General features: G+C 35.1%; 1 protein-coding gene and 1 non-coding gene across 6 annotated transcripts in view; both read right to left on the reverse strand.

The window, feature by feature from the left end:
- Positions 1–853: 853 nt before the first annotated feature.
- The window catches only part of MRPL3 (mitochondrial ribosomal protein L3), a 64897-nt gene continuing 42898 nt past the window's right edge, over positions 854–22852 (reverse strand). For all 5 annotated transcript variants that reach the window (XM_034957402.3, XM_003829457.4, XM_003829458.5 and 2 more), the window contains 4 exons: positions 9772–9880; positions 8294–8371; positions 6714–6791; positions 854–1509 (listed from right to left, as the gene is read on the reverse strand). In XM_034957402.3, coding sequence (XP_034813293.2) covers positions 1357–1509; positions 6714–6791; positions 8294–8371; positions 9772–9880 — 418 coding nt within the window. In that variant the 3' untranslated portion in view covers positions 854–1356. The remainder of the gene's footprint in view (positions 1510–6713; positions 6792–8293; positions 8372–9771; positions 9881–22852) is intronic.
- LOC112439462 (small nucleolar RNA SNORA58) lies at positions 17732–17868 on the reverse strand. The gene has a single exon (XR_003027739.2). It is a non-coding gene; the product is annotated as a small nucleolar RNA SNORA58 (small nucleolar RNA).

Genomic DNA, 22852 nt, shown 5'->3' on the forward strand with positions numbered 1-22852 from the left:
CCCTCCCTCAAAATACCACCTATTCTAATTTATATTATCCTAAATATTTTTCTCTTATTTTTCTATTTTATTGAGTGGATTTCCTATCAATTGCCATATATTTTTAATGGAATAAGATAAAGTATAAATAAAAACTTTAAAAAAACGTGGCTACCTTTGGATTTGAAGCGAAAAACGTGATATAACCAGGACAGTATAGCACATGGAAATCTAACACTATGACTAACAAACGTATTGGGTGATGTGAATTAAGAATCTGGTTCAGGGGAAATCAAGTATTTAAACTGAGGTCTGCTTATACACATGGTTAAGCTTATTTGTCATGACTAGCCATTAGTAAATACATGTTAATTTCATACAATTAAAAAGAAACCCACAAACCATTAGCATTTTGATTAATACATGATTAATAAAAGTTTGCTGAACATACAATCTTAGATCATTATAAATTCTTTTTGAAAGGTAGACTGGGTGCAGTGGCTCACGCCTGTAATCCTGACACTTTGGGAGGCCATGGAAGGTAAAAAGCTTGAACTCAGAAGTTCAAGACCACCCTGGGCAACATAGTGGGATTCTATTTTTACAAAAAAATACAAATATTAGCCAGGCATGGTGGTGGGCACCTATAGTCCCAGATACTTGGGAGGCTGAGGTGGAAGGATCACTTGAGCTCAGAAGGTCGTGGCTGCAGTGAGCCAAGATCGCACCACTGCACTGCACTCCAGCCTGGGCAACACAGCAAAACCCTGCCTAAACAAAACAAAACAAAACAAAACCAAAACACACTGATCTTATAATTGAGTGATAAAACTAAAAAGTAATCACCTCTCCCAACAAAAATGTAAACAGGACCGATAATTTATGATTTTATTGTCTTTCCTTTGTCCGGCCTTTAACATGTTTCTGTAATTTAAATAAAAATCTCTTTACTTTCTCCATTTTAGCAAATGGTTTCTTTACCCAAATAGGTTGCACTATAGTCCCCATATGGTTTTCTACTGTTCCACAACCACTACTTCACAAAGATTGACAAAACTTTAATAAAAGTTAAATTTACAGACAAGATAACTTGGGAAATATGTAGTAAAAAAGAATCGAGTCCACAAATTAAGAATATTTTGCTAATATGCCCAACACCAATTTCAGCAAATCCAATCTACTTAACTCATATATTTAATGTAATTTTTCTAACAAAATTTAATGGAGGTGTGAATGATATATTTATGCCCTTGACAAAGATGACATGTGTGATTTTGTTGTGACTAAGAAAGGAGAGTATGATTTCTGGTGGTTATGATATCACTCTGGCTCATCGAAGCTCACAGAATATGTAAGGTTCTGCCACGTCCAAAGATGTTAGGCAAATGTAATAGAAGGCGCACCGGGCTGACACACGTTTTCATCATACAAATCTTCTGGCAGTTCCTCTTCATCTCCATCAGGAAAATATGTAGGGAATGGTAGATTTTTACCGAGATCCTTATATGCAGGCAGTTTAGAATCTCTGACCTGAGAGAAGGCAAAAATCTTAGTGATACCAATTAAGTTCTTTAAAGGTAGACTTTTCAGCTATTATTCATAATCAAAGAAATACTTGCTACTACATTTTCTAATGTGAATAACACAACTGTTACATAAATAGAGTAAAAAGAACTCAGTCAATGCTTTCCTTTAATTCTAAAAAATTTGACTAATCCAGTAACAGAAACTCAAGAAGCTATAAGGATAAAATCACCAATTGTTACTTTGTATCTTAACTTGTAAGAATCTCTAGGATTGCCCCACAGGATGAAATCACATTCTAAAATTACTACTTGAATTTCATTTATATGGATTCATTTTCAAATATAATGACCTGACAAACTAGCATTTTTGTTAGTCTTAACTCTAAGAGCACATAATCAAAAATATCACCTCTTATTAAGGAAATCAGCTTACATTTTTCTTCCCCTACCAAAAGAGTCATTTCTCCAACAAATAAAACAAACAAGATTGTATTTCTATGTCACATGGTCAAAAAAAAAAAAGTCCTGTATTGACGGAAAATTTAAAGTTAATTCTTCAGCATTTTCAAATTTGGGTAAGGGCCTTTAAGTTGAGACTATTTTATATCATTCTTGATTTAGCACTGAATACTCCCATGGCCTTAGTGCATTTTTCTGCTTATAGGTGTGAGCAACAAGAACCAATCCTATCTTCATATACAATAAATGCAGCACAATGTATGTCAGAGCATACATTCTTATTGATAAGTTAAAGACAGAATAATATTTAGCAAAAACAATAACAGACCTATGGGTCTTTATAAGAGCTCTGTTAACTCTATATATTCTCAAAAATTCTAATTATATCTGTGAATTCACAGACTGAACAATTTTAATATAGGTACTGATGTGATCTAAAATGTTGAGTTTTATTTTTGGAAAACATTATTGGATTCTTCAGAACTTCTGACTCATTCTACAGCCTTCATTCATAAGTAAAGTTTTTTAAAAAATTACATGTAATTATATACACAGAGTAAAATGAGGCATAATTACTTTAGCAATAAGAAATGAATAATTTGGTTGAAATAAAGTACACAGCTGCTAGGAACAGCTTAGTACAGAAAAACAGATCTACTTTAATCCCTCTTATTAAAATTGTTTCAAGAAATTATCAGTAAATTACCCAGAAGAAAGTAAACTTGTTTAGTTTTGTCCCCCCAATCCATTAATCTTAGGTTGAACTTTAAGAAGGGAAAAAGTCATATTCTTACCAATTTAAACTTGCTCAGTATTTAGGATTGAAAATAAAACCCAAGCAAAAAAACCAATAAAACCAATCACAACAAAACTTTCTGTGCTAATTTGAGAAATAAAAATTTAGTCATCAATGACCCAAAGAGATAATTCTCAGTTGCTTTCACACTTTTATAGAACTATTATACCTGAGAAATATTTTAGATGACGGAATCACTGTTTGTAAAATCTAAGTATTATAATTCATGGATCTGAAACGTAAATGACATCTCAACCATTTTTGTCTTAGTGGTGCAAAAGTTGAGGGCCAAAGGTCTGCAGCCCATATGTATTTTTGTGTATTTAATCTTACCTCAGGTTTATTATTTCCCTGCCTGCACCAAGACTCCCTCAATTATCTACCTCATTCTTTTTATGTCTATCAGCAAACCAGTCTAAATCTTTTAAGAAAATGTGGGGGAAGGACAGACAAAAGCCAGGCAAATCTGAAAATAAATGATATATAGGACATAGGAATGAACACGAATGAACCGTATTTTAGAACATACATTTATACTTATTATGCTGTAAACAATAGTTCTTTAGTCTTCATTAATACATTTAGTGAATCCAAACAGCAAAACAAAAAGCTAATGCCAATTAAATAGGTTGGTCATCTCTAAGACTATCTTTACTAACTTTGGAATCTTAAAAAAAAGTTATTGGTAACCCTGTACTCTGAGGAAACAAAAGCTCCCAAGAAGTGAGTGGATGTTAACAAAGTTGGCTGCCCACTAGGAAGTGGCTCAAAACCCATAGGCAAGGAAGGACTAATTTACCTGCTACGGAGTCATTGGAAGAACGTAAATAATGGAGTGAAAGGACATAGCAAGTTTTACCATTTAAAACACAAACCTATAAAATGTTCCCCAAATTCATACCTTAATTAATGCCTGGGCAGATACTTTAAGGTTACAAAAGAAAGTTATTTAAGCACCATATTTCAAAGATTTTTTTAAAGGACGTTATTATACAAATATACTTGCTGGAAATATATTCACTAGTGTGTTAATAGTTCAAAAGGGACTAGACATTGTTCTGATGCCAGTTTCTCAAAATGTATTTAGACTCCCGTTTCAGAACTCTTTGGTGTATCTTCTGAGTATCTTCAGTGATGGCAAACTATTATCGATTGAGAGTAAATAGAGTTTTTGGAAGTAATCTTTTACTGAAGTAGGCGATAAATCTGAGTAATAAATGTTACTGGTTATCAACTATTTATACAACTACATCAGAATGTCATTGTATGTACTATAGTTTTTCAAGATAATTGACCATTCATCTCTGCTGGTAACAGGGATATTGTAGAAGTACTTGAGAAGATGTTGTAGTAGTACTTGAGAAGTCACAGCAATTAATGGTAAGGTTCAGCTAGAAAACCAGCCTAGAATCATGTATGTAGAAAAATAGGCAGAAAAGGAGGATTTGACATTTAAAAATTAATCTGGTGTCCAGTATACTTTTATTATAAAAAATAATCCTTCTCCTTTATCAGGTTGTGCTATTTATAACCTGTGATCTGAAATGTGGGGCTAGGGATATGAAGATACGTCTTCACATGAATTATGAAGACAAAATACTATGGGAAGTACAATGACAATACTCTGGCTTCAACTATCTGTCATTGTAAGTATGACTGCCTTACTTGGGGACTAGAAACCTACTTAAACTTAAAAACCTGCAAACTTAAGGAAAAAACAAAACTTACAAAAATTCATCAAATACATTTTTCTTTTTTTCTCTCTCTTTTTTTTTTTTTTTTGTTTTTTTAAGCAAGGTCCCACTCTGTTGCCCAGGCTAGAAGGCAATAGTGTGATCACAGCTCACTGCAGCCTCCAACTCCTGAGGCCACGTGATCCTATCCTCCCACTTCAGCCTCCTGAGTAGCTGGAATTACAAATGCAAGCCACCAGGCCTGGCTTAAATGCATTTTTTTCTTTAACAAAAATGAGAATAACCCAGTCAGTAAGTGAAGTGTCTCAGAAAGGTAATTTTAAAAAGCAAAATTCTTATTCCTTGCAAGATTTCAAAAAATTATTCCCTATGCTAGTAATGGAACCTAGAAATGAAAAAAATATATAAGGAAACACTGAGTTTAAAAAATCAGAGGATTAAGTTTCACTATGTCTTTGCTGCTATCATTGGAAAATCAATGAAGAGTATACTCTGGAGAACAGCTGACATAACTTCTAATACAAACTTATTTTCAGCATGGAAGATTCAAAACTCAGAGGTAAGAAAATTTGTATTAGGTTGGAATAAACCCCAGGCAGAATATTTATTTTCTATTTTATGGAAGTAAGTCTCTGAGAACTTAAAGAGTTTTTATTAAAATGTATCTGAGCTATTGGTACAAATTTTTTACTTTTTTCTTTTTTTTAAGAAAAACACTTAAAAGATATAATCAGAGCATGGTGCTAGTAATAATAAAAAAGCTCCCCCTCAAATGTCTACCTTTAACCACTTTTGATGATTCCAATTTTTACCTCATGTATTTCTGGTTTGTCAAAGTAACTCTTTTAAAAGCCAAAAAGCATTTTTTTTTGGGGGGGTGGGGGCAGGGTTTACTTATAATTGACACATAATTGTACATACATATGGGGTATGGTGTGATGTCTCAATAAATATACATTGTATAATGATAAAATCAGGATAACTAGCATATCCATTACTTTAAACATGTATCATTTCTTTTATGGTGGTAACATTCAAAATCCTCTCTTCTACCTATATTGAAATATACATTACTATTAGCTATAGTCAGTCACCCTACTATGTAACAGAATACCGGAATGTATTCTTCCTAACTAACTCTGTGCTTGTAGACCACCTCCGCCAGCTCTCCTCCCCACTATCTTCCTCCAGCCTCTGGTAAAACCATTCTGTTCTCTATTTCTATGAAATCAACTTTTAGATTCTACATAAAAGTGAGATCATGCAATATGTGTCTTTCTGTGCCTAGCTTATTACACTTAACATAATGTCCTCCAGGTTTATCCATGTCACCACAAACAATAGCAATTCATTCTGTTTATGGCTGAAGATTATTCTAGCGTGTGTGTGCATTCTCTAGAATATTCTTCAGCCATACGTGCACACACACACACACACCCCCACCACATCTTCTTTATCCATTCATTTGTAGATGGGGCACTTTAAAAAGCTAACATGTTCCTTTTGGAAGGACAGAGATATACTGGTATTTTGGCAATAGTTTTCCAAATATCCTTCTAATATTCCTGAAGATCTTTCTGCTTACTGGCCTGATACGGTTTGGATTTTTGTCCCCGCCCAAATCTCATGTCAAATTGTAATCCCCAATGTTAGAAGAGGGGCCTGGTGGGAAGTGATTGGATCATGGGGACAGACTTCCCCCTTGCTGTTCTCGTGATAGTGAGTTCTCACAAGATCTTGTTGTTTAAAAATGTGTAGCACCTCCCCCTTCCCTCTCTTCCTCCTGCTCCAGCCATGTAAGACATGTCCATCTCTCCTTCCCCTTTTGCCATGATTGTAAGTTTCCTGAGGCCTCCCTAGCCATGCTTCCTGAACAGCCTGTGGAACCACGAGCCAATTAAACCTCTTTTATTTATAAATTACCCAATCTTAGGTATTTCTTTATAGGAGTCCATCCATTCTATTAGGATGGACTAATACACAGCCTTACCCTTTTTACAGGTTCTTGGTTTGAAAGAAATAGAATACAGGTTATCTTGTGCATTTTTTTCACTCAGGTGCTACTAAAAAGCAGAAAGATTCAGGAGAGAACATGTGGAAAAACAGCCATTTATTTATAAGCCACATATATGAGAAAAAGGAGACTTTATGGCAAATATCCACATATATAAACAATAGAAAATAAAGATAGTAATTTGTTAGCTTGCGAGTAAGAAACAAAAAAAAAAAAAGGAAAAAAAAGAAGACACTTATACTTACCTTTACTAAGCAATTTTTATGTCCAGGTACAGAGCCATTTACATAGATTATGTTGTGCTTTGTGTTTATTCTCCACACCTAAAGCATGAAATAAAACCAAAAATTTTAGGATATACTTGTATTACAACAATGTTACTAAAAGCTGAGGATGTAAGTTGCTTGTAAAGTAATAATCTTACCAGTACTTCAGAATGTTGAATAAGAACTGAAAAACTTCAAGCCCTATGGATGACTTGTAATAGAAGACCATAGCAAATATATCTTATGGAAGTAGTAGAAAACTCTCATTTTAAATAGAGATGTGACTGAATGATCAAGACTATTTGGATATTTCAAAGGACTCTGTTGGCACCATTAACAATAACAAGTGGAAATTCAATTTTATTTTATTTTTAGTTAATACTAGCTTGCTGTAACTAGAGGCTGGAGAAGCCACAACCTCACTGATTCTAATTTCTAAAGTAAGTGGGCTGAGTAGATGGTCCTCAAAAGATCTTCCTGTGGAGAAAAAACGTACATAAATGGGAGAGAATGATTGGTCAAAAAATGGTACTGAGAAAATAAAATATTTGGAGAAGGAATCAAGTTTGACCCATGGCTCCTATCTAATAATGAATAAGTATTAAATATTGCAGAAATTGAAATCACACACACGAAGAAAATACAGCAAATAGATGGTCTCTGATAAGTATAAATGTAATAGAAGGGGTAAAAAAATCTTAGGTTTAATTATATAAAATTTGAAAACTTCTCCTGGTCAAAATTTATATATAAAAGGTATCCAGAATAGAGACTGGGAGGATATGCACCAAAATGTTTCCAGTGATTGTCTTTGGGTATTGTTCTTATTGGTGGCTTATTTTCTTCTTTGTACTTCCTACACTTTAAAACATACATGCAAACAAATATAAACATTAGTTGTTTAACAGATATATAATTATACAGCATCCATTATAGTATAACTCAGTTTTACTTAGGTACATTTCTCATTGGTAGAGATTGAATTCAACTTCTCTTTTAAATATACACAGACATTTTTTATAAAAACGGATGTATATCATAATCCTTTTGTAGTGCTATTGTTTCCTCCTATTTTGATTGTCTCCCACTCTCCTCCTTACACTTACACGCACACACACACACAATTTGATATATAATCCAAGAACCTGGTATATACCCTTCCACTATTCTGTGATTATATGATGGCACAGCAACATACACACGTAGAGAGCTTTTGTTCAATCTTTTACTCAATAAAGAGTATTATACTGAATGCTCTGAATCTTACTTTTTTCATGCAACAATATCTTGTAAAAATCTTCCAGGTCCAAGAGTGGACTACTAATTTTGTCTCTTTAATGACTGCACTTTTCATGGCTTGAAATATACACTATCATTACTACCAACATTACTACAACTAGAGTGTACACACACACACACACAATTCATGTATCCTCTTTTCCTCAATAATTTTAAAGCCTCTTAGAACAATGGTACAGACACAGATTAAATACATATTCTGCTGCCTTTGCATTTAGACAATTTAGCTGTTCCTAAAAAGAACCACTTGTAACACTTACTTTCAGTCCATATTCTGTCCTGTATATGTTTCCCGTTTTTCCAGGCATTTTAGTTCCAGGCCAGACTCTGCCAATATCCTAAATGAGAAAACTAAAGTTAACACTTTTAAGTACTATCAATTTTAAACAGCACTGATCAAACCACAATGCAAACTAAAAATATAAATTATTAAAATGTTTTATTTTTCCCCTATTCTGCTAGGTCCCAGTAAGGAACTAAATATGGATTTAGGCATATTTACTCCTAGAGGATTTCCTTTCTAATGAGACTAGACTGATAAAATAAATACAGACTAAGAAGCAGATTTAGGAGAAAAACTCAGTAACAACGGACCTAATACTGGCTAAGAATTAAAAAAGGACAAGGGCATACAGACACACCGACACCATCATTCAAAGAAAAAAAATGGACTGCCAGGCCTGTTTTGAACTCATCTTCTGTATTAACTGACTTAATGGACTTCATCCATACCACTGGTGCTGGAATGGTCCTACTGCTCCTTGCTTTAGATGTTACTTTCCTTGACCAAAATTATTCAAGGACAGAGTTAGTTATCAGAATACTAGTTTGTCTAGCCCTGGTTTTCTCTGATTTACATAAATCTAACAGTCACTGATTTTGGCTCTGATAACGGGTAATAGTTCTACATCTAAAGAAGCAAATCTGAATTATGACTAAAATGGAACAGCTTCTTATAACACATGAATTCTCACAATATAAACACTTTTCCATCAGCTGCTCTCACATTAACAGGTGAAACTCTCAGTGGAAGTACCTCATCATGGCATTAGATATGTTTAATATGTAACCAACAGGCTTAAAAGACAATTCTGAGTGTTACAGACTAAGTATCACTCTTATTCATTCTACAAATATATTCCGTTATATATGACTACAATGTTCCAGTAGACAGAACTAAGACACACACACACACACACACCCCTCTGTTTCTCTGTGTGCTACATTTTTTCCTTGTGTGCATGCATGCATTCCCCTCCCCCACCAAACAGTATATGCATACTTATAGTTTGAATTCAACACTATAGGGTTCATTTTAATTTTCCCATTTTCATACTTTAATGCCCTTTTCCAACAGTGAGAAACCTAGCTCCATTATCAATACATTTACTTATCTACTCAATCCTACAATTCACAGAAAATTATTTCAGAATTGTTAACTGATACTAATTCAAAAGACAAACTGAATTCAACATTTGCACAAAGTATATTTTAAATTTAGACTCAGGGTATACACAGCCAAACTACAGATGCTCAGCTAACCTTGTGGAATATAACTAATTCTAATCTGGCTCTGGGAAATGAGTGAGGGGCAAGGATCCATAAAAGGGTGACAAGTACATGGAGCCTCCTTGTGTCAGACTAAAATTATGTGACTTCATATCAAGGACGGACTGAGGACTACATGTGCAGAAGTTGAATATTTAGCATTAAAAAGAGCTTCACTAGTTATACTCACACCAGTTGCAACAGCTCCAGGTCTCCTGTGGGTTTTCGTTTGACCATGCGTAGCAGGCTGGCCTTTAAATCCCCATCTTTTCATGACACCTTGAAAACCTTTACCAATACTGAACAAAACAAACGTTAGAATTTACATAATGAAAAGAGCATAGACCATTCCCAATTGTACACTTTCTAGTACCAACTGTACACATTCTTGTTAGAGTTTTAACAAAGCTTCTTATTTAAATAACTAGAAAAGGCTATACAAGTAAAACTGCAAATAAACATTCCTTTATCTCTGTCTTGGTCTGCACCCCTTCCTGGAGTCTAATTCTATATAAAATGATTAATTCAAGATTGTGAGACACCAGCAAGCTAAGCACAGGGAATTTTATCTGAACAGGAGTTTTATCATCCTAATTCTGTGAAGATGACACAGTAAAAATGGAAAAGCTCTAGAAGTTTCAAAGTACTTATAGCAGATATGGCAAGCAGCCATTAAGATGGAACCCAAAGATCACCACCTCCTGGTACTCATGCTCCTGCTTAATTCCCTCCCCTTGAGTCTGGGTGAACCTAGTCCCTTGCTTCTAATAAATAAAATATGGCAAGAGTGATGAGATGTCACTTCTGAGATTTGGTTACAAAGAGACTGTAGCTTCCATCTTGGTACTCTCTTGCTTGCCAGGCTCTGAAGGAAGCCAACTTCCACAGCTAGTGTAAACTGTCCTATGGAGAGACATGCTGCAAGGATGTCTCCAGCTATTAACGAAGGACCTGAGGTCTGCCAATGGACTATTAGTAGGTATGGAGGCAGATTCTCCCCAATTAGAACCTTGACATGACTACAGCCCTGGCTGATGCTTGACTGCAGCTTTGGGAGAGACCCCAAGTCAGAGGCATCCAGGTAAGTTACAATGGGATTTCTGAGCACAGAAACTGAGGTAATAAATGTTTGTTATTTTAAGCTATTAAGTTTTAGGATAATGTGTTAGGCAGCAATAGGTACTAGTACAATAGAGGACTAAATAGAAAAAAATAATGCTCTAAATGCTGAACAACTTTTATCTTAGAAGATATCAGAAGGATCTTCATCTCAGGGTTGAGAAGAAACAAATGGAGAAATAAAATCAGAGAGTAACAATTTCTTACTAATCTAAAATCTCCTTTTAAAATGAAATCACTCTATTTTCAAATTCTGTTAACCCCATGATCCAGGTAGAAAGCAAACAACACTAAAGCTAAAGAATTATTAAAGTTTGTTTCTGAAATGCTCACTAAATTAGGTATAGAAAGTATGCAGCTTGAAACAACAAAGGCCATATATGACAAACATACTGATGTTATGCTTTCAGCTATTCCCCTAAGATCAGGAACAAGACAAGTATGCCCACTTCCACCACTTCCATTCAACACAGTGCTAGAAGTCTTAGAGCAATTAGGCAAGAGAAAGAAATAAAAGGTATCCAAATTGTAAAGGAAGAAGTTGTCCCATTTGCAGATGATATATTATATATAGGAAATCCTAGACTCCACCAAAAAAGTGTTAGAATAAATTCAGTAAAGTTGCAGGATATAAAATTAACATATAAAAATTGGTAGTGTTTCTAAATACTAATAGTGAACTATCTGAAAAAAAAATCAAGAAAACAATTCCATTTCCAATAGCTACGAAAAAATAAATACCCAGGAATAAACTTAATAATGGAAGTGAAAGATTTCTACACTGAAAATGATAAAACATTGATGAAAGAAACTGCAGAGGATGTGGGTAAATGGAAAGCTATCTGCTGTTCATGAACTGGAAGAGCTGCTAAAACGGCCATACTATACAAAGTGGTCTACAGATTTAATGCAACCTCTATCAAAATACCAATGACACTCTTCACAGAAATAGAAAAAATAATCCTAGAATTCATACGGAACCACAAAAGACACTGAATAGCCAAAGCAATCCTGAGTAAGAATAAAAAAGCTGGAGACATCATACTACTTGACTTCAAAACATACTACACAAAGCTATAGGAGCCAAAACAGCATGCTACTGGCATAAAAACAGACACACAGAACAATGGAACAGAACAGAGAGCCCAGAAAGAAATTCACACATCACGGGCAATTGATTTTTGACAAAGGTGGCAATACCACACACTGGGGAAACACAGTCTCTTCTATAAATGGTGCTGGAAAACTTGAATACCCACATGTAATGAGGTTAGACCCCTCTCTCTCACCATATGCAAAAATCAATTCAAAATGGATTAAAGACTTAATGAAAAAAAAAAGTATGAAACTACTAGAAGAAAATATAGGGGAAATGCTTCATAATACTGGGCTGGGCAAGTATTTTTAAATGAGACCTCAAAAGCACAGGCAACAAAAGAAAAGACACATTACATCAAACTCAAAAGCTTCTTGCACAGCAGAAGAAACAAAGCAAAGAGACAACCTACAGAATGGGAGAAAACATCTGCAAACTACATCTGACAAGAGATATCTAAAATATATACTAAAAGAACTGCAAAAACACCTAAAATAACTGCAAAGGAACTCAAACAACTAAAAAAAACCCCCAAGTAATCCAATTAAAAAATGAGCAAAATATCTTAACACATTTCTCAAAAAGAGACAAAGAAATGGCCAAGTATATGAAAAATGTTCAAAACCACTAATTATCAGGGAAATGCAAATCAAAACCACAATGAGATACCATCTCATTCCAGTTAGAATGGCTACTGTCAAAAAGACAAAAGAAAACAAGCGTTGGTGAGAACGTGGATAAGAGAACACATACACTGTTAGTGGGGATATAAATTAGTATAGCCACTATGGAAAACAGTATGGAAGCATCCCTCAAAACATTAAAAATATGACGACCATATGATCCAGCAATCCCACTATGGGGTAGATATCCAAAGGACATGAAATCAACACGTTGAAGAGATATCTTATATTTATCGAGCACCATTCACAATAGCCAAGATACAGAATCAACCTAAGTGTCCAATAACAGACAAATGAATAAAGGAAATGTGGCACATATACACATGGAATACGATTCTGTCATAAAAAATAAAATCCTGCCATTTGCAACAACATTAATGAAACTGGAGGACATTATGTTAAGTGAAATATACCAGACACAGAAAGACAAATAATGTATGATCTCACTTACATGTGGAATCTAAAAAATGTTGCTATCATAGAAGTAGAGAGTGCAACAGTGATTACCCAGAGACTGGGGAGAGGATGGGGATGGGAATGAGGAGGATGGGGAGAGGTTGGTTAATAGGTAGGTAGAAGGAATAAGTTCTGGTGTTCTATGGTACACTAAGGTATCTATGGTTAACAGTAAATTATTATATATTACAAAATAGCTAGGAATGGTTTTGAATGCTCTCGCCACAAAAAAATGATAAATGCATGAAGTAACAGGTACCGTAACTACCCTAATTTGATCATTATACAATATACACACATATTAAAACATCAACTTGTACCCCATAAATACAACTGCAATGTGTCAATTAGAAATAAAATTTGTCTTTGATTATATCAGTATAAATGACACAATAAAAAGACTGGAAAAAATTCTCAGACCGTACTAGACTTTTTAATTTTTTTTTTTTTTTTTTTTTTAAAGAGACAGGGTCTTACTCTGCCAACCACGCTGGAGTGCAGTGGTACAGTGATAACTCACTGCAGTCTTAAACTCCTGGGCTCAAGCAATCCTCCTGTCTCAACCTCATGAGTAGCTAGGACTACAGACTACAGGTGCATGCCATCACACTCAGCTAATTTTTAATTTTTTTGGTAGAGAGAGGGATCTTGCTTTGTTGCTTAGGCTGGTCTCGAACTTCTAGCCTTGAGTGATCCTCCCACCTGGGCCTCCCAAAGTGTTGGGATTACAGGTGTGAGCCACCATGCCAGGCATGTGACATATTTTTACTCTTAAAATGAAGATTTTTCTCACCTTTTACTAGATAATACATCAACATATTTTTAACAGAGTGTTCCCTAACCCCACCAATGTCAGCTATTATTATATAGTGTACTGTTCAGGCCATTTACAAAGAGGACAAAAAGAAAAAGATTATAAAAACAAACTTATTTCCACAAGGACTTTGCTATGCATTCAGCAAACAATTAGCAATGGATTGAAGAAAGCCTATGTGAATAATACAGTTTGTTTTCAATACATCAAAAATCCACTCTAAAAATAAGGATAAGGCTGGGTCTGGTGGCACATGCCTGTAATCCCAGCACTTTGGGAAGTTGAGGTGGGAGGGCTGCTTGAGGTCAGGGGAGGCCAGCCTGGCCAACATGGTGAGACCTCAAACTTAAAAACAAAAATGATACATTACATGTACGACTTAACAGCTGAATACTATCAAATCATAGGTCAAAAGTCACTTTTATAAGAATAATTTAAACGTAGCTTACATCACATTCTTCACATTAAGCCCGTGAACAGTGTGTATATAATTTTTTGGACGTGAAAACTCAAGATAATGTGCATACCTGATCAAAGAGCTAAAACATAACACATATTAAATAAAAACCCACTATTAATTATGTAAACTAACATCTAAGAAGAGAATAATCAAATATTTTATGCTTTAGAAATTTAACAAATGTTTCCACTTAACATTGAATTTTAGAACCTAATTGGAAAGTACAGTGCTTGGCAATTTAAAAATGAAAAGGAAATACCTAAAGAGTAATTTGAACTTACCATATCATTTGGCAAACAACACTTCAAAGAGAAAAGGAGACAGAGAGACTGGCAACACTAATCTAAATGAACATGTTACACTGGCCATTCTTGGTAGAAAGTTTACTGGTACTTCTGTGTTCTTAAAACTGATGATCTCTTACTTAAAAAGAGAGCATGAGTGCATGCACCAATAGAACACATGCCAGGTGAACTACAGAAGATAACTTAGCTCATTTTAAGAGTAAATAATTATAAGATAAAAGTGGTATCCTGAAAGTGCTAATTATCTGTTGGCTAATTACAGATTGCTTTTCAATCTAGCTCTAGAATACATCATGTAGTTATACTCTGTACAATGAGAACCTCTTCAGTAACCTTTAAACAAAAGAACAAAACACAAATAACAGGACAAATTATTGGCTGAATTCAGATTAGGGAGAACAGAGTGTACCTGTTGATCCATGGGAGGTACAGGTATTTATACTACTCACAGTTGTCACTCAACTTGAGAACAAAAATAAAACAAAAGCAAGAAATGAACTAATCTATACTTAGTATAGCCAGACACATTTCAAGTAAAAGGTTTCCACAGGTCATATAAAATAAAATCTTCATTTTACTAAAAATAACATACAACATACTTTATATTTTATATCCCTTACCCATTTTCTGCTTAGTTTTTAATTAATGACAGCAGAAAAAAAATCAAATAAAGGAAAGCTTAAAGTGGAAAGAACATAGAGATCCCAATTTTAGTTAGATATATTTGAAAATTAAGAAGACATAAAAGATGTATTTTATTTAGAGTATCTATACTAAAATATAGAAATTCAGATGTATCATTTAATCTAGGAAACATTATTGTCCTTGCTTCTCAGTCCATTTCCCCTCAGTACACTTTCAGTGCACGAAGGGTAGAAACTGTGTATTATTTAGCTGTAGTGTCCAGTCTAGAGAAGCAGAGTAAAATTTGTTACTGGCTATAGCTGTGTCCTGGGAAGACAGGGGATTAAGTCTCCTTTCTTCTGTCCTACAGTTTCCAATTATTGTATAATGGGCATGCCTTTTAGTTTGAAAAGATGGTTTGAAGAAAAGGGGAGAAGCTTAAAGGTATGGCTAATAATCCTGCAGAAGGGAATGCACAATTTAATGTTTCCCGCTGAATTCTATAAATCTCTAGAGATTCTTACTATGAGAATTGTATTCCCTTGCTATACTGTGACAAATGCCTACCAAGAGACACACAGGTTTTAATATAAATCCATTATGTATTTCTTTACTTTGTGAGAAACTGCCTTTCATTGCATGATTCTGGATATACTTGTCTATGGGGATAAAACGAAATGTCCATAAGGTGAAGAATGACCATATACCTGCTTTTAAACCCATCCATTCTGTGTCCTCTGAGAACTTCCTCTAAAATTCCCATCCCCTGAGTATCTCCCTTGAGAAGCCACTGGATTCTCCTACCTTCTTTTCCCTTCATATCCCTCCTCCTCTTTCACTGGAACACAAACTGCTTCTCCTTCTCTCATCAACCATCCACTCTCTGCAATCCATCTTCCTCTCCAATTACTCTTTGGAATTCACTCTGAGGTTAATCCCCAAATCCCAAATCCAAGTCTTTTACTAAAACAGTTTTTTATTATGGAAGTTTTAAGGAATATTCAGGAGCAGAGAGATTAACTCAATAAATCCCTATGTATCCATCATCCAGTGTTGAACAATAATCGACTCAAGTCCTATTTATTTTTTTCATCTGTTCCTCTCCTCTGACAACTCCAATAGATTATTGTGAGGCAAACTCCAGATACCCTATCATTTCATTCACAAATATTTCAGTAGAGATCTCTAAAAGATAAGAATACTTTTGAAGAACAAAACCACAATACCATTATCACAACCTAAAAAATTTAGTAATTTCTTAACATCGGTGTTTAGATTTCTATAGGATCTTTTAAAATAGAATCTCTCCACAGGGTTTTCCTCTACCCCTTAACGTCCCGCTCCTTTCCATTGTCATCATTTCCTCCCTATTTTCCTGCTTCCCTAATGTTCTTTGAGAAATCTCTTTCCTCTTGCTGCCTCTGATTCTCTTCTCACTAAGGTTTAAAAGAGGGGTTGGCAAACTGGCCTGTGCTGGCCGTATGTTTTTGTAAATAAAGTTTTATTGGGATAGAGTCATGCACACTAATTTACATATTGCCTATCTCCAATTTAGAGCTGTAATGTCAGAATAAGTTAGTTCTCTCATGGGCAAGAGAGAACATAATGTCTGCAAACCTAAGATATTTACTTCCCATTCTTTGAGAAAAAGTTTTTAGACCCCTGAAGTTATTAGTAATAAGCTGGAGTTCCATAATCTTGCACTCTGGCAAGAATTTTGCCATGATCCCATTCTACAGATGTACCAACCATATCCAATTGGAAGTACCTCAGCCATTCACTTGCAGTGTTTAAGAAACAAACCAAACATCTCTCTTCCTTCAAGTTATCCTTCACAGAATACCTTCCTTCAAGTTATCCTACCACAGGGCAGAATTCCCAAGGTGGTAATCTAATCACATAAATTTGTACTCTGCTTTAAAAAAAAACAAGCAAACAAACTTAGATGGTTCCCTAGTAATATTTTTAGCTTAGAATATATAAGGTTTTTTATAACTGGATCCAACCTGACTTCCAAACACTGAAAAATCTTAGTCATAGCAGATTACTCCATGAGTCCCTAAATAAGCCACTCTTCCATGCCTTTGTTCATTTTGTTCCTTCTGCCTCAAACACCCTTCATACTACATTGTCTATCTTCCCACTATTGTCATGAAAAAACAACCAAGTATTCAATATCAAGTTGCATCACCTGTGAAATATTCGATTTTTTTTTTTTTTTTTGAGACAGACTCTCGCTCTGTTTACCAGGCTGGAGTATAGCAGTGTGATCTTGGCTTACTGCAAGCCCCACCTCCCAGGTTCAAGCAATTCTCAGGCCTCAGCCTCCCAAGTAGCACCTGCAACCACGGCTAATTTTTTGTCTTTTTAGTAAAGATGAAGTTTCGCTATGTTGGTCAGGCCGGTCTCAAACTCCTGGCCTCAAGTCATCTGTCCACTCTAGCCTCCTAAAGTGCTGGGATTACAGGTGTGAGCCACTATGCCCAGCCCAAAATATTTGATTTTTAATTTTTAAAAATCAAAATCCATACTCTAAGTAGAGGTTTTTCAATTAGAACCATTTCCAAATTAAGTTTTCTTTTTTTCTTCAGGGAAATGTTTAGAGTCCTGCAATTTATCCAGCCACTGATGAAGCTGGTTAGAGCTGGCAGGAACTCCAAATTATTCTTGCATACACTGTCCCCCCTGCCTGGACATGAGCACAGTCAGGCAAGGTCTACGAGTATGCCCTCCAAATTAAGTTTTCACTTTCTCTCTTTATGCTGTAAGAAGTTTAAGTGACTTGTACATATATCACTCAAAAAACCAGTAACTGTGTACCAAATGGAGAAAGGACACTTGACTTCTTTAAGAATAACCCAAATCAGGCTACATTTTTAAAATTTAATAAATAGAAGTGGGGGTGGGAAGGTGAAGAAATTACTGGTTTAAAAAGCAGCTTCTCTGTTATGGTAAAATGGAGATTCACAGGAAAATGGAGATTCACCTGGGTTTCTAGCTAAAATCAACACTGAGCTGAAATGAACCTATAAAACAGATTAGAATTAAGATGAAATCGGGCCAGGCATGGTGGCTCACGACCTGTAATCCCAGTACTTTGGGAGGCTGAGGCGGGTGGATCACGAGGTCAGGAGATCCAGACCATCCTGGATAACACGGTGAAACCCCGTCTCTACTAAAAATACAAAAAAATAGCCGGGCGTGGTGGCAGGCACCTGTAGTCCCAGCTACTTGGGAGGCTGAGGCAGGAGAATGGCATGAACCCAGGAGGCAGAGTTTGCAGTGAGCCGAGATCGCGCCGCTGCACTCCAGCCTGGGCGACAGAGCGAGACTCCATCTCAAAAAAAAGAATTAAGATAAAATCTTTTAACTGTGATAAAGTATTACTGAATATAAAAGCAAAATGTCTAAATCAACATCAAAAGAAATTCTGGTAGGATATAATAATCACTTTACTATGCTTTAGATTCAAACTATCCAAATGTTCTTAGTTTTAAAACAAACAAAAAATTCTAATAAACAAAAAAGAATTAATTTTTGCCAAAACATATTACATGTATATAAAAGGTTTATTAGCTAGCTGACAATCTCCCTCAAGATTAGCTTTTAACTCATGATGAACTAATATGGCACAAACATTTTAATCTTTTACTATAGCTTCTCCTCATTTCAGCAAACTCACTCAGATGTTTCCTACTTACTTGCATTTCCACATAGCATCTCTACTGAAGATCCCTGTAAAGTGCGGCAGTCAATTTCTACCCAATTCAGTGTTGCTGTCTAAACCTACTTGATCAGTGATGAACAGGTGCTGAGCCCACAAGTCAGTCATGGTGGAATTTTCCAGTTGCTTGGTGTTCCATTCACATAGAGTTAGAAGGTGGCATGGAATATCAGTATAGCTGTTAACTCTTTAGGACGAATTTGTGACAGCATGACCTGAAATGCAGGTATATGATTTCTGTCTAAAAACCATAAACTTCCCATCAATAACTGGGAACATTTTTATCAACAAGAGTGCGAGGAGTGCACTGCTTACGGCTTTTCTGACATCAAATCTAGCTCATTTAATAGTACAAAGAGTCAACTGTGCAGTGATTCCTTCAATTTCCCAACTGCACTAAATAAACCCAGAACACCACATTTGCTGTCCTGGGCACACTCTGTTCTTCTCAAAAAAGAAAACACAAATAAACAATTCTACAATATCATGAAAGGACACAAATTTTCTGAAGGTCTTCAGCCACATGATGTTCTTCAATAGATTAGAAAGCCATATTGCCATGAGCTATGAATCTACTGTCATGTATTATTTCTTTAGTATAGATAAGGGTGAGTTATGCCACTTGGAAAACTGAGGAATTATTTTTTGGAAACAGATTTTTAGAATTGAAAGAAACCTTAGAAACCATTTAGCCTCAGACCCTCAGGTTAAAGATAACGAAATCGAAATCCCCACAAGTTAAGCCACTTGCCCAAAATCAAATCGCTGGAAATGGAAACATCCAGCCACGCTTTCAACCCAGGTCATAGTGCCTCTCAAGAAACAGATTAGAAGAAAAATATTAAAATATTCCAGCAAATCGGAGAGGTATGAAGCCATTTCAAGGGCATCCTCATTACTCTGCAAATTCCAGATACAATAGATAGTATGTGATCTTAAAATTACCTAGAGTGTTTTGTAAAGCTACTACTTTGTTACATAAAATATAAAGGCAAAACTTAATGTATTGGAAAACACCAGAATTGAATTCCTAATAATGTCACGTTTTCTATTCATTTCGAAAGATATTTTCTATTCAGGAAAACATGGATCTTTTTAAAATTGAAACTAATTACAAAGCAGCAACATCAATAATAGTGATAGTAGCTAATACTCCTGAGCATTTATTATGTGCCAGGCCTTGAGCTAAGAGCTTTCTATGCACTGTCATTCAATCTTTGTAATATGGCTATGAAGTACATTTACAATTATTCTTATGTTAAAAATGAAGCAGCAAAGAGATTAAGAAAGTTATCTAGGTCACAGAGCTACTGAAAGGCCCATGGTTTTAGCCACCACCTTACATTGCCTCTTATTAGGCCTTAATTTTGCTGAGCTTGAGTAAAAACATGCTGCTTTGTAAATAAGGAGGCAACTATAGATGACCACTAATAAAATTTTTACCCAACAACTAAATATAACCCCAACACACCGCTCTCCAATCATTCATTTTGACTGATTTAAGAGGGATTAATTTTTACAAAGATTATCTCTCTATAGTTTAATCACTCATCTTGAAAATTGTTTCACTAATACGTTAAAAACGTACTGCTTTGAATAACCAGTACATAAAGTTACTTGTTAAAAATGAAATAAAACTGAAAATGTACAGGACAGCACAGCAACTGTATCCTGAAGGCAGCACATACCTTGCTTTCTCCTTCCGGAGTTTACAACAAACATCTACCAGTTAGAACAATGAGCTTGTGGGCAGAGTTTCTGACAGTATGTAGACACTCTTCACTCAACAGTGTACTGGGCTAGGTATACAGCCCACAAAGTCTTTACTCTTTTAAGAACCCATGTTGACAGTTTAAACATCTTTGACTTTGGTAGGCAACAATACTTCTTTACACATTTTGGTATTTGAATGAAGGGATCCAAACTAACTGAATCTCAATAAATGTGCCAAGGTGCTCCAATACCTAATCTCCTCCACCCCACTCCCCTTAATTTTTATTACTGGCCAGGCATGGTGGCTCACGCCTGTAATCCCAGCACTTTGGGAGGCTGAGGCAGGCGGATCACGAGGTCAGGAGATCGAGACCATCCTGGCTAAAATGGTGAAACTCATCTCTACTAAAAATACAAAAAATTAGTTGGGCGTGGTGGCAGTTGCCTGTAGTCCAGCTACTCGGGAGGCTGAGGCAGGAGAATGGCGTGAACCTGGGAGGCAGAGCTTGCAGTGAGCCGAGATCGTGCCACTGCACTCCAGCCTGGGCAACAGAGCAAGACTCCGTCTCAAAAAAAAAAAAAAAATTTTATTACTAATGATAACGTTGTCAACTAGTTATTTTTCTGTTTTGAGACCAAAGGGTAATGAGAATTTAAAGGACACCGACAACTGTAAAGTAGTAAGATTATTCCTGAAAATATGAGTTGTTTTAATCAGCCCAGACTTGTAGACAAGATTTTTAAATTATCCTTCTTTCAGAAAGAAAAAAAATATTTTAAGTACCTGAAGTCTTCTGACTTCAAATTTTAAGTAAATAAATAAATTACAGATAACCAGAAGGAAAATTACTTCAGGTATGCACTGTCATGAATTCAAAGTTCAACAAGACACCTAGCAGGAAGTGTCTCTCCATGCTATTACGAATGCATCACTACCATCTCTGTCCTTCAAGTCCTTTCAGGCAGATACCTAACACTGCTCCCTAACCACAGCAGAAAGCATCTTTAGTTTTCTTTTTATTTGTTCTTTGTTTCATTCTTCTCTCTTTTTTTTTTTTTTACAAGTTATAATAAGCACCACCAGAATTCAACAGAAAAAAAATGGGCTAAACATCCTATGCTGAGGATAGAATTAACAGTCATACCTCAGCTTACTCACTATTTATACATTATAGCTGTTCCCTCTTCAAAATCGAGACTGAAAGAATGGGAAAATGTTAGACTCTAAACCATCATCTATTCAAAGTTACAATGGAATATAATTGCTACTACACAGCAAGAACATAAACCTTAAAAATGTACCCAGGGTAGGGGCAGGGAGAAAAGACATCATGATACATGCTAGTTTAAAGATTTTATTTGGAATGAATTACATAAACTGCCATATTTCAAAGATTGGGCTTCATTATCTATTGATAGTATAATAAAACTATGTAAAAATGTTCTGCTAGGCAGTTTTATTTATTAGATGTAAAAATCTTCCCCATACAATCTAAATAAAATTTGTCTTCTATCATCCTTTTGATGAAAAACTATTGCTGATATTACAAGTAAAAATTAAAATGAATTCTGGTAAATTATATATTCACCTCACACCCTAACGTGACACTGGTAAATTTACCTATTTATCTAGAGAATTATAACCAACATCAGTATAGGTAAACACAATGTATCTTTCATGTAAGCAAGTTTCCTAACAAAATTTTATTTTAAAAGGAACACTTTAAAATTGTAAGTATATCTTCAAGAAGCTGTTACTGTTGGTTACTGGCCACTTTTTAAAAAACTGTCTGCAGACAATTTCATTCCTGAGGTAGACAGATACTTCTAACACTATTTTCTTGATATGCAGAAAGTGTTTGTTCCTATAAAAAATTTTCTTAGTTATTTCTAAAGTACATTTAACTCAGCAATTAAAGTTGAAGGTATAACATTGAAACATTGAAATCTAGTACTAAAAATATAAGTGAAGATTGATAATTAAAATACATTACAGCATGAGAAAAATTAAGAAATTAGGGATTGAGATTTTTCTCTTTTCTAATGAAAAGATAATGAAGCCAATTACTAAACAGACTAGTTTTCAGTTTTATGCTAACTAAAATGTAATAAATACCCACTTTTACTGGCAATGTTAATTACATTAAACTTGCTTGCTTTTAAACAGATGTTTGTATGTTATAATTCAAGCAGAGTTAAGGAAAGAAAGGCATTCTGAATTCTGTGCTAGGTAGAGGAGTGAGAAGGAAAAGTGGTTTAACTGATGAGCTTCTATTT

This window comes from Pan paniscus, chromosome 2 (assembly GCF_029289425.2).
Source record: "Pan paniscus chromosome 2, NHGRI_mPanPan1-v2.0_pri, whole genome shotgun sequence".
NCBI lineage: Eukaryota > Metazoa > Chordata > Mammalia > Primates > Hominidae > Pan > Pan paniscus.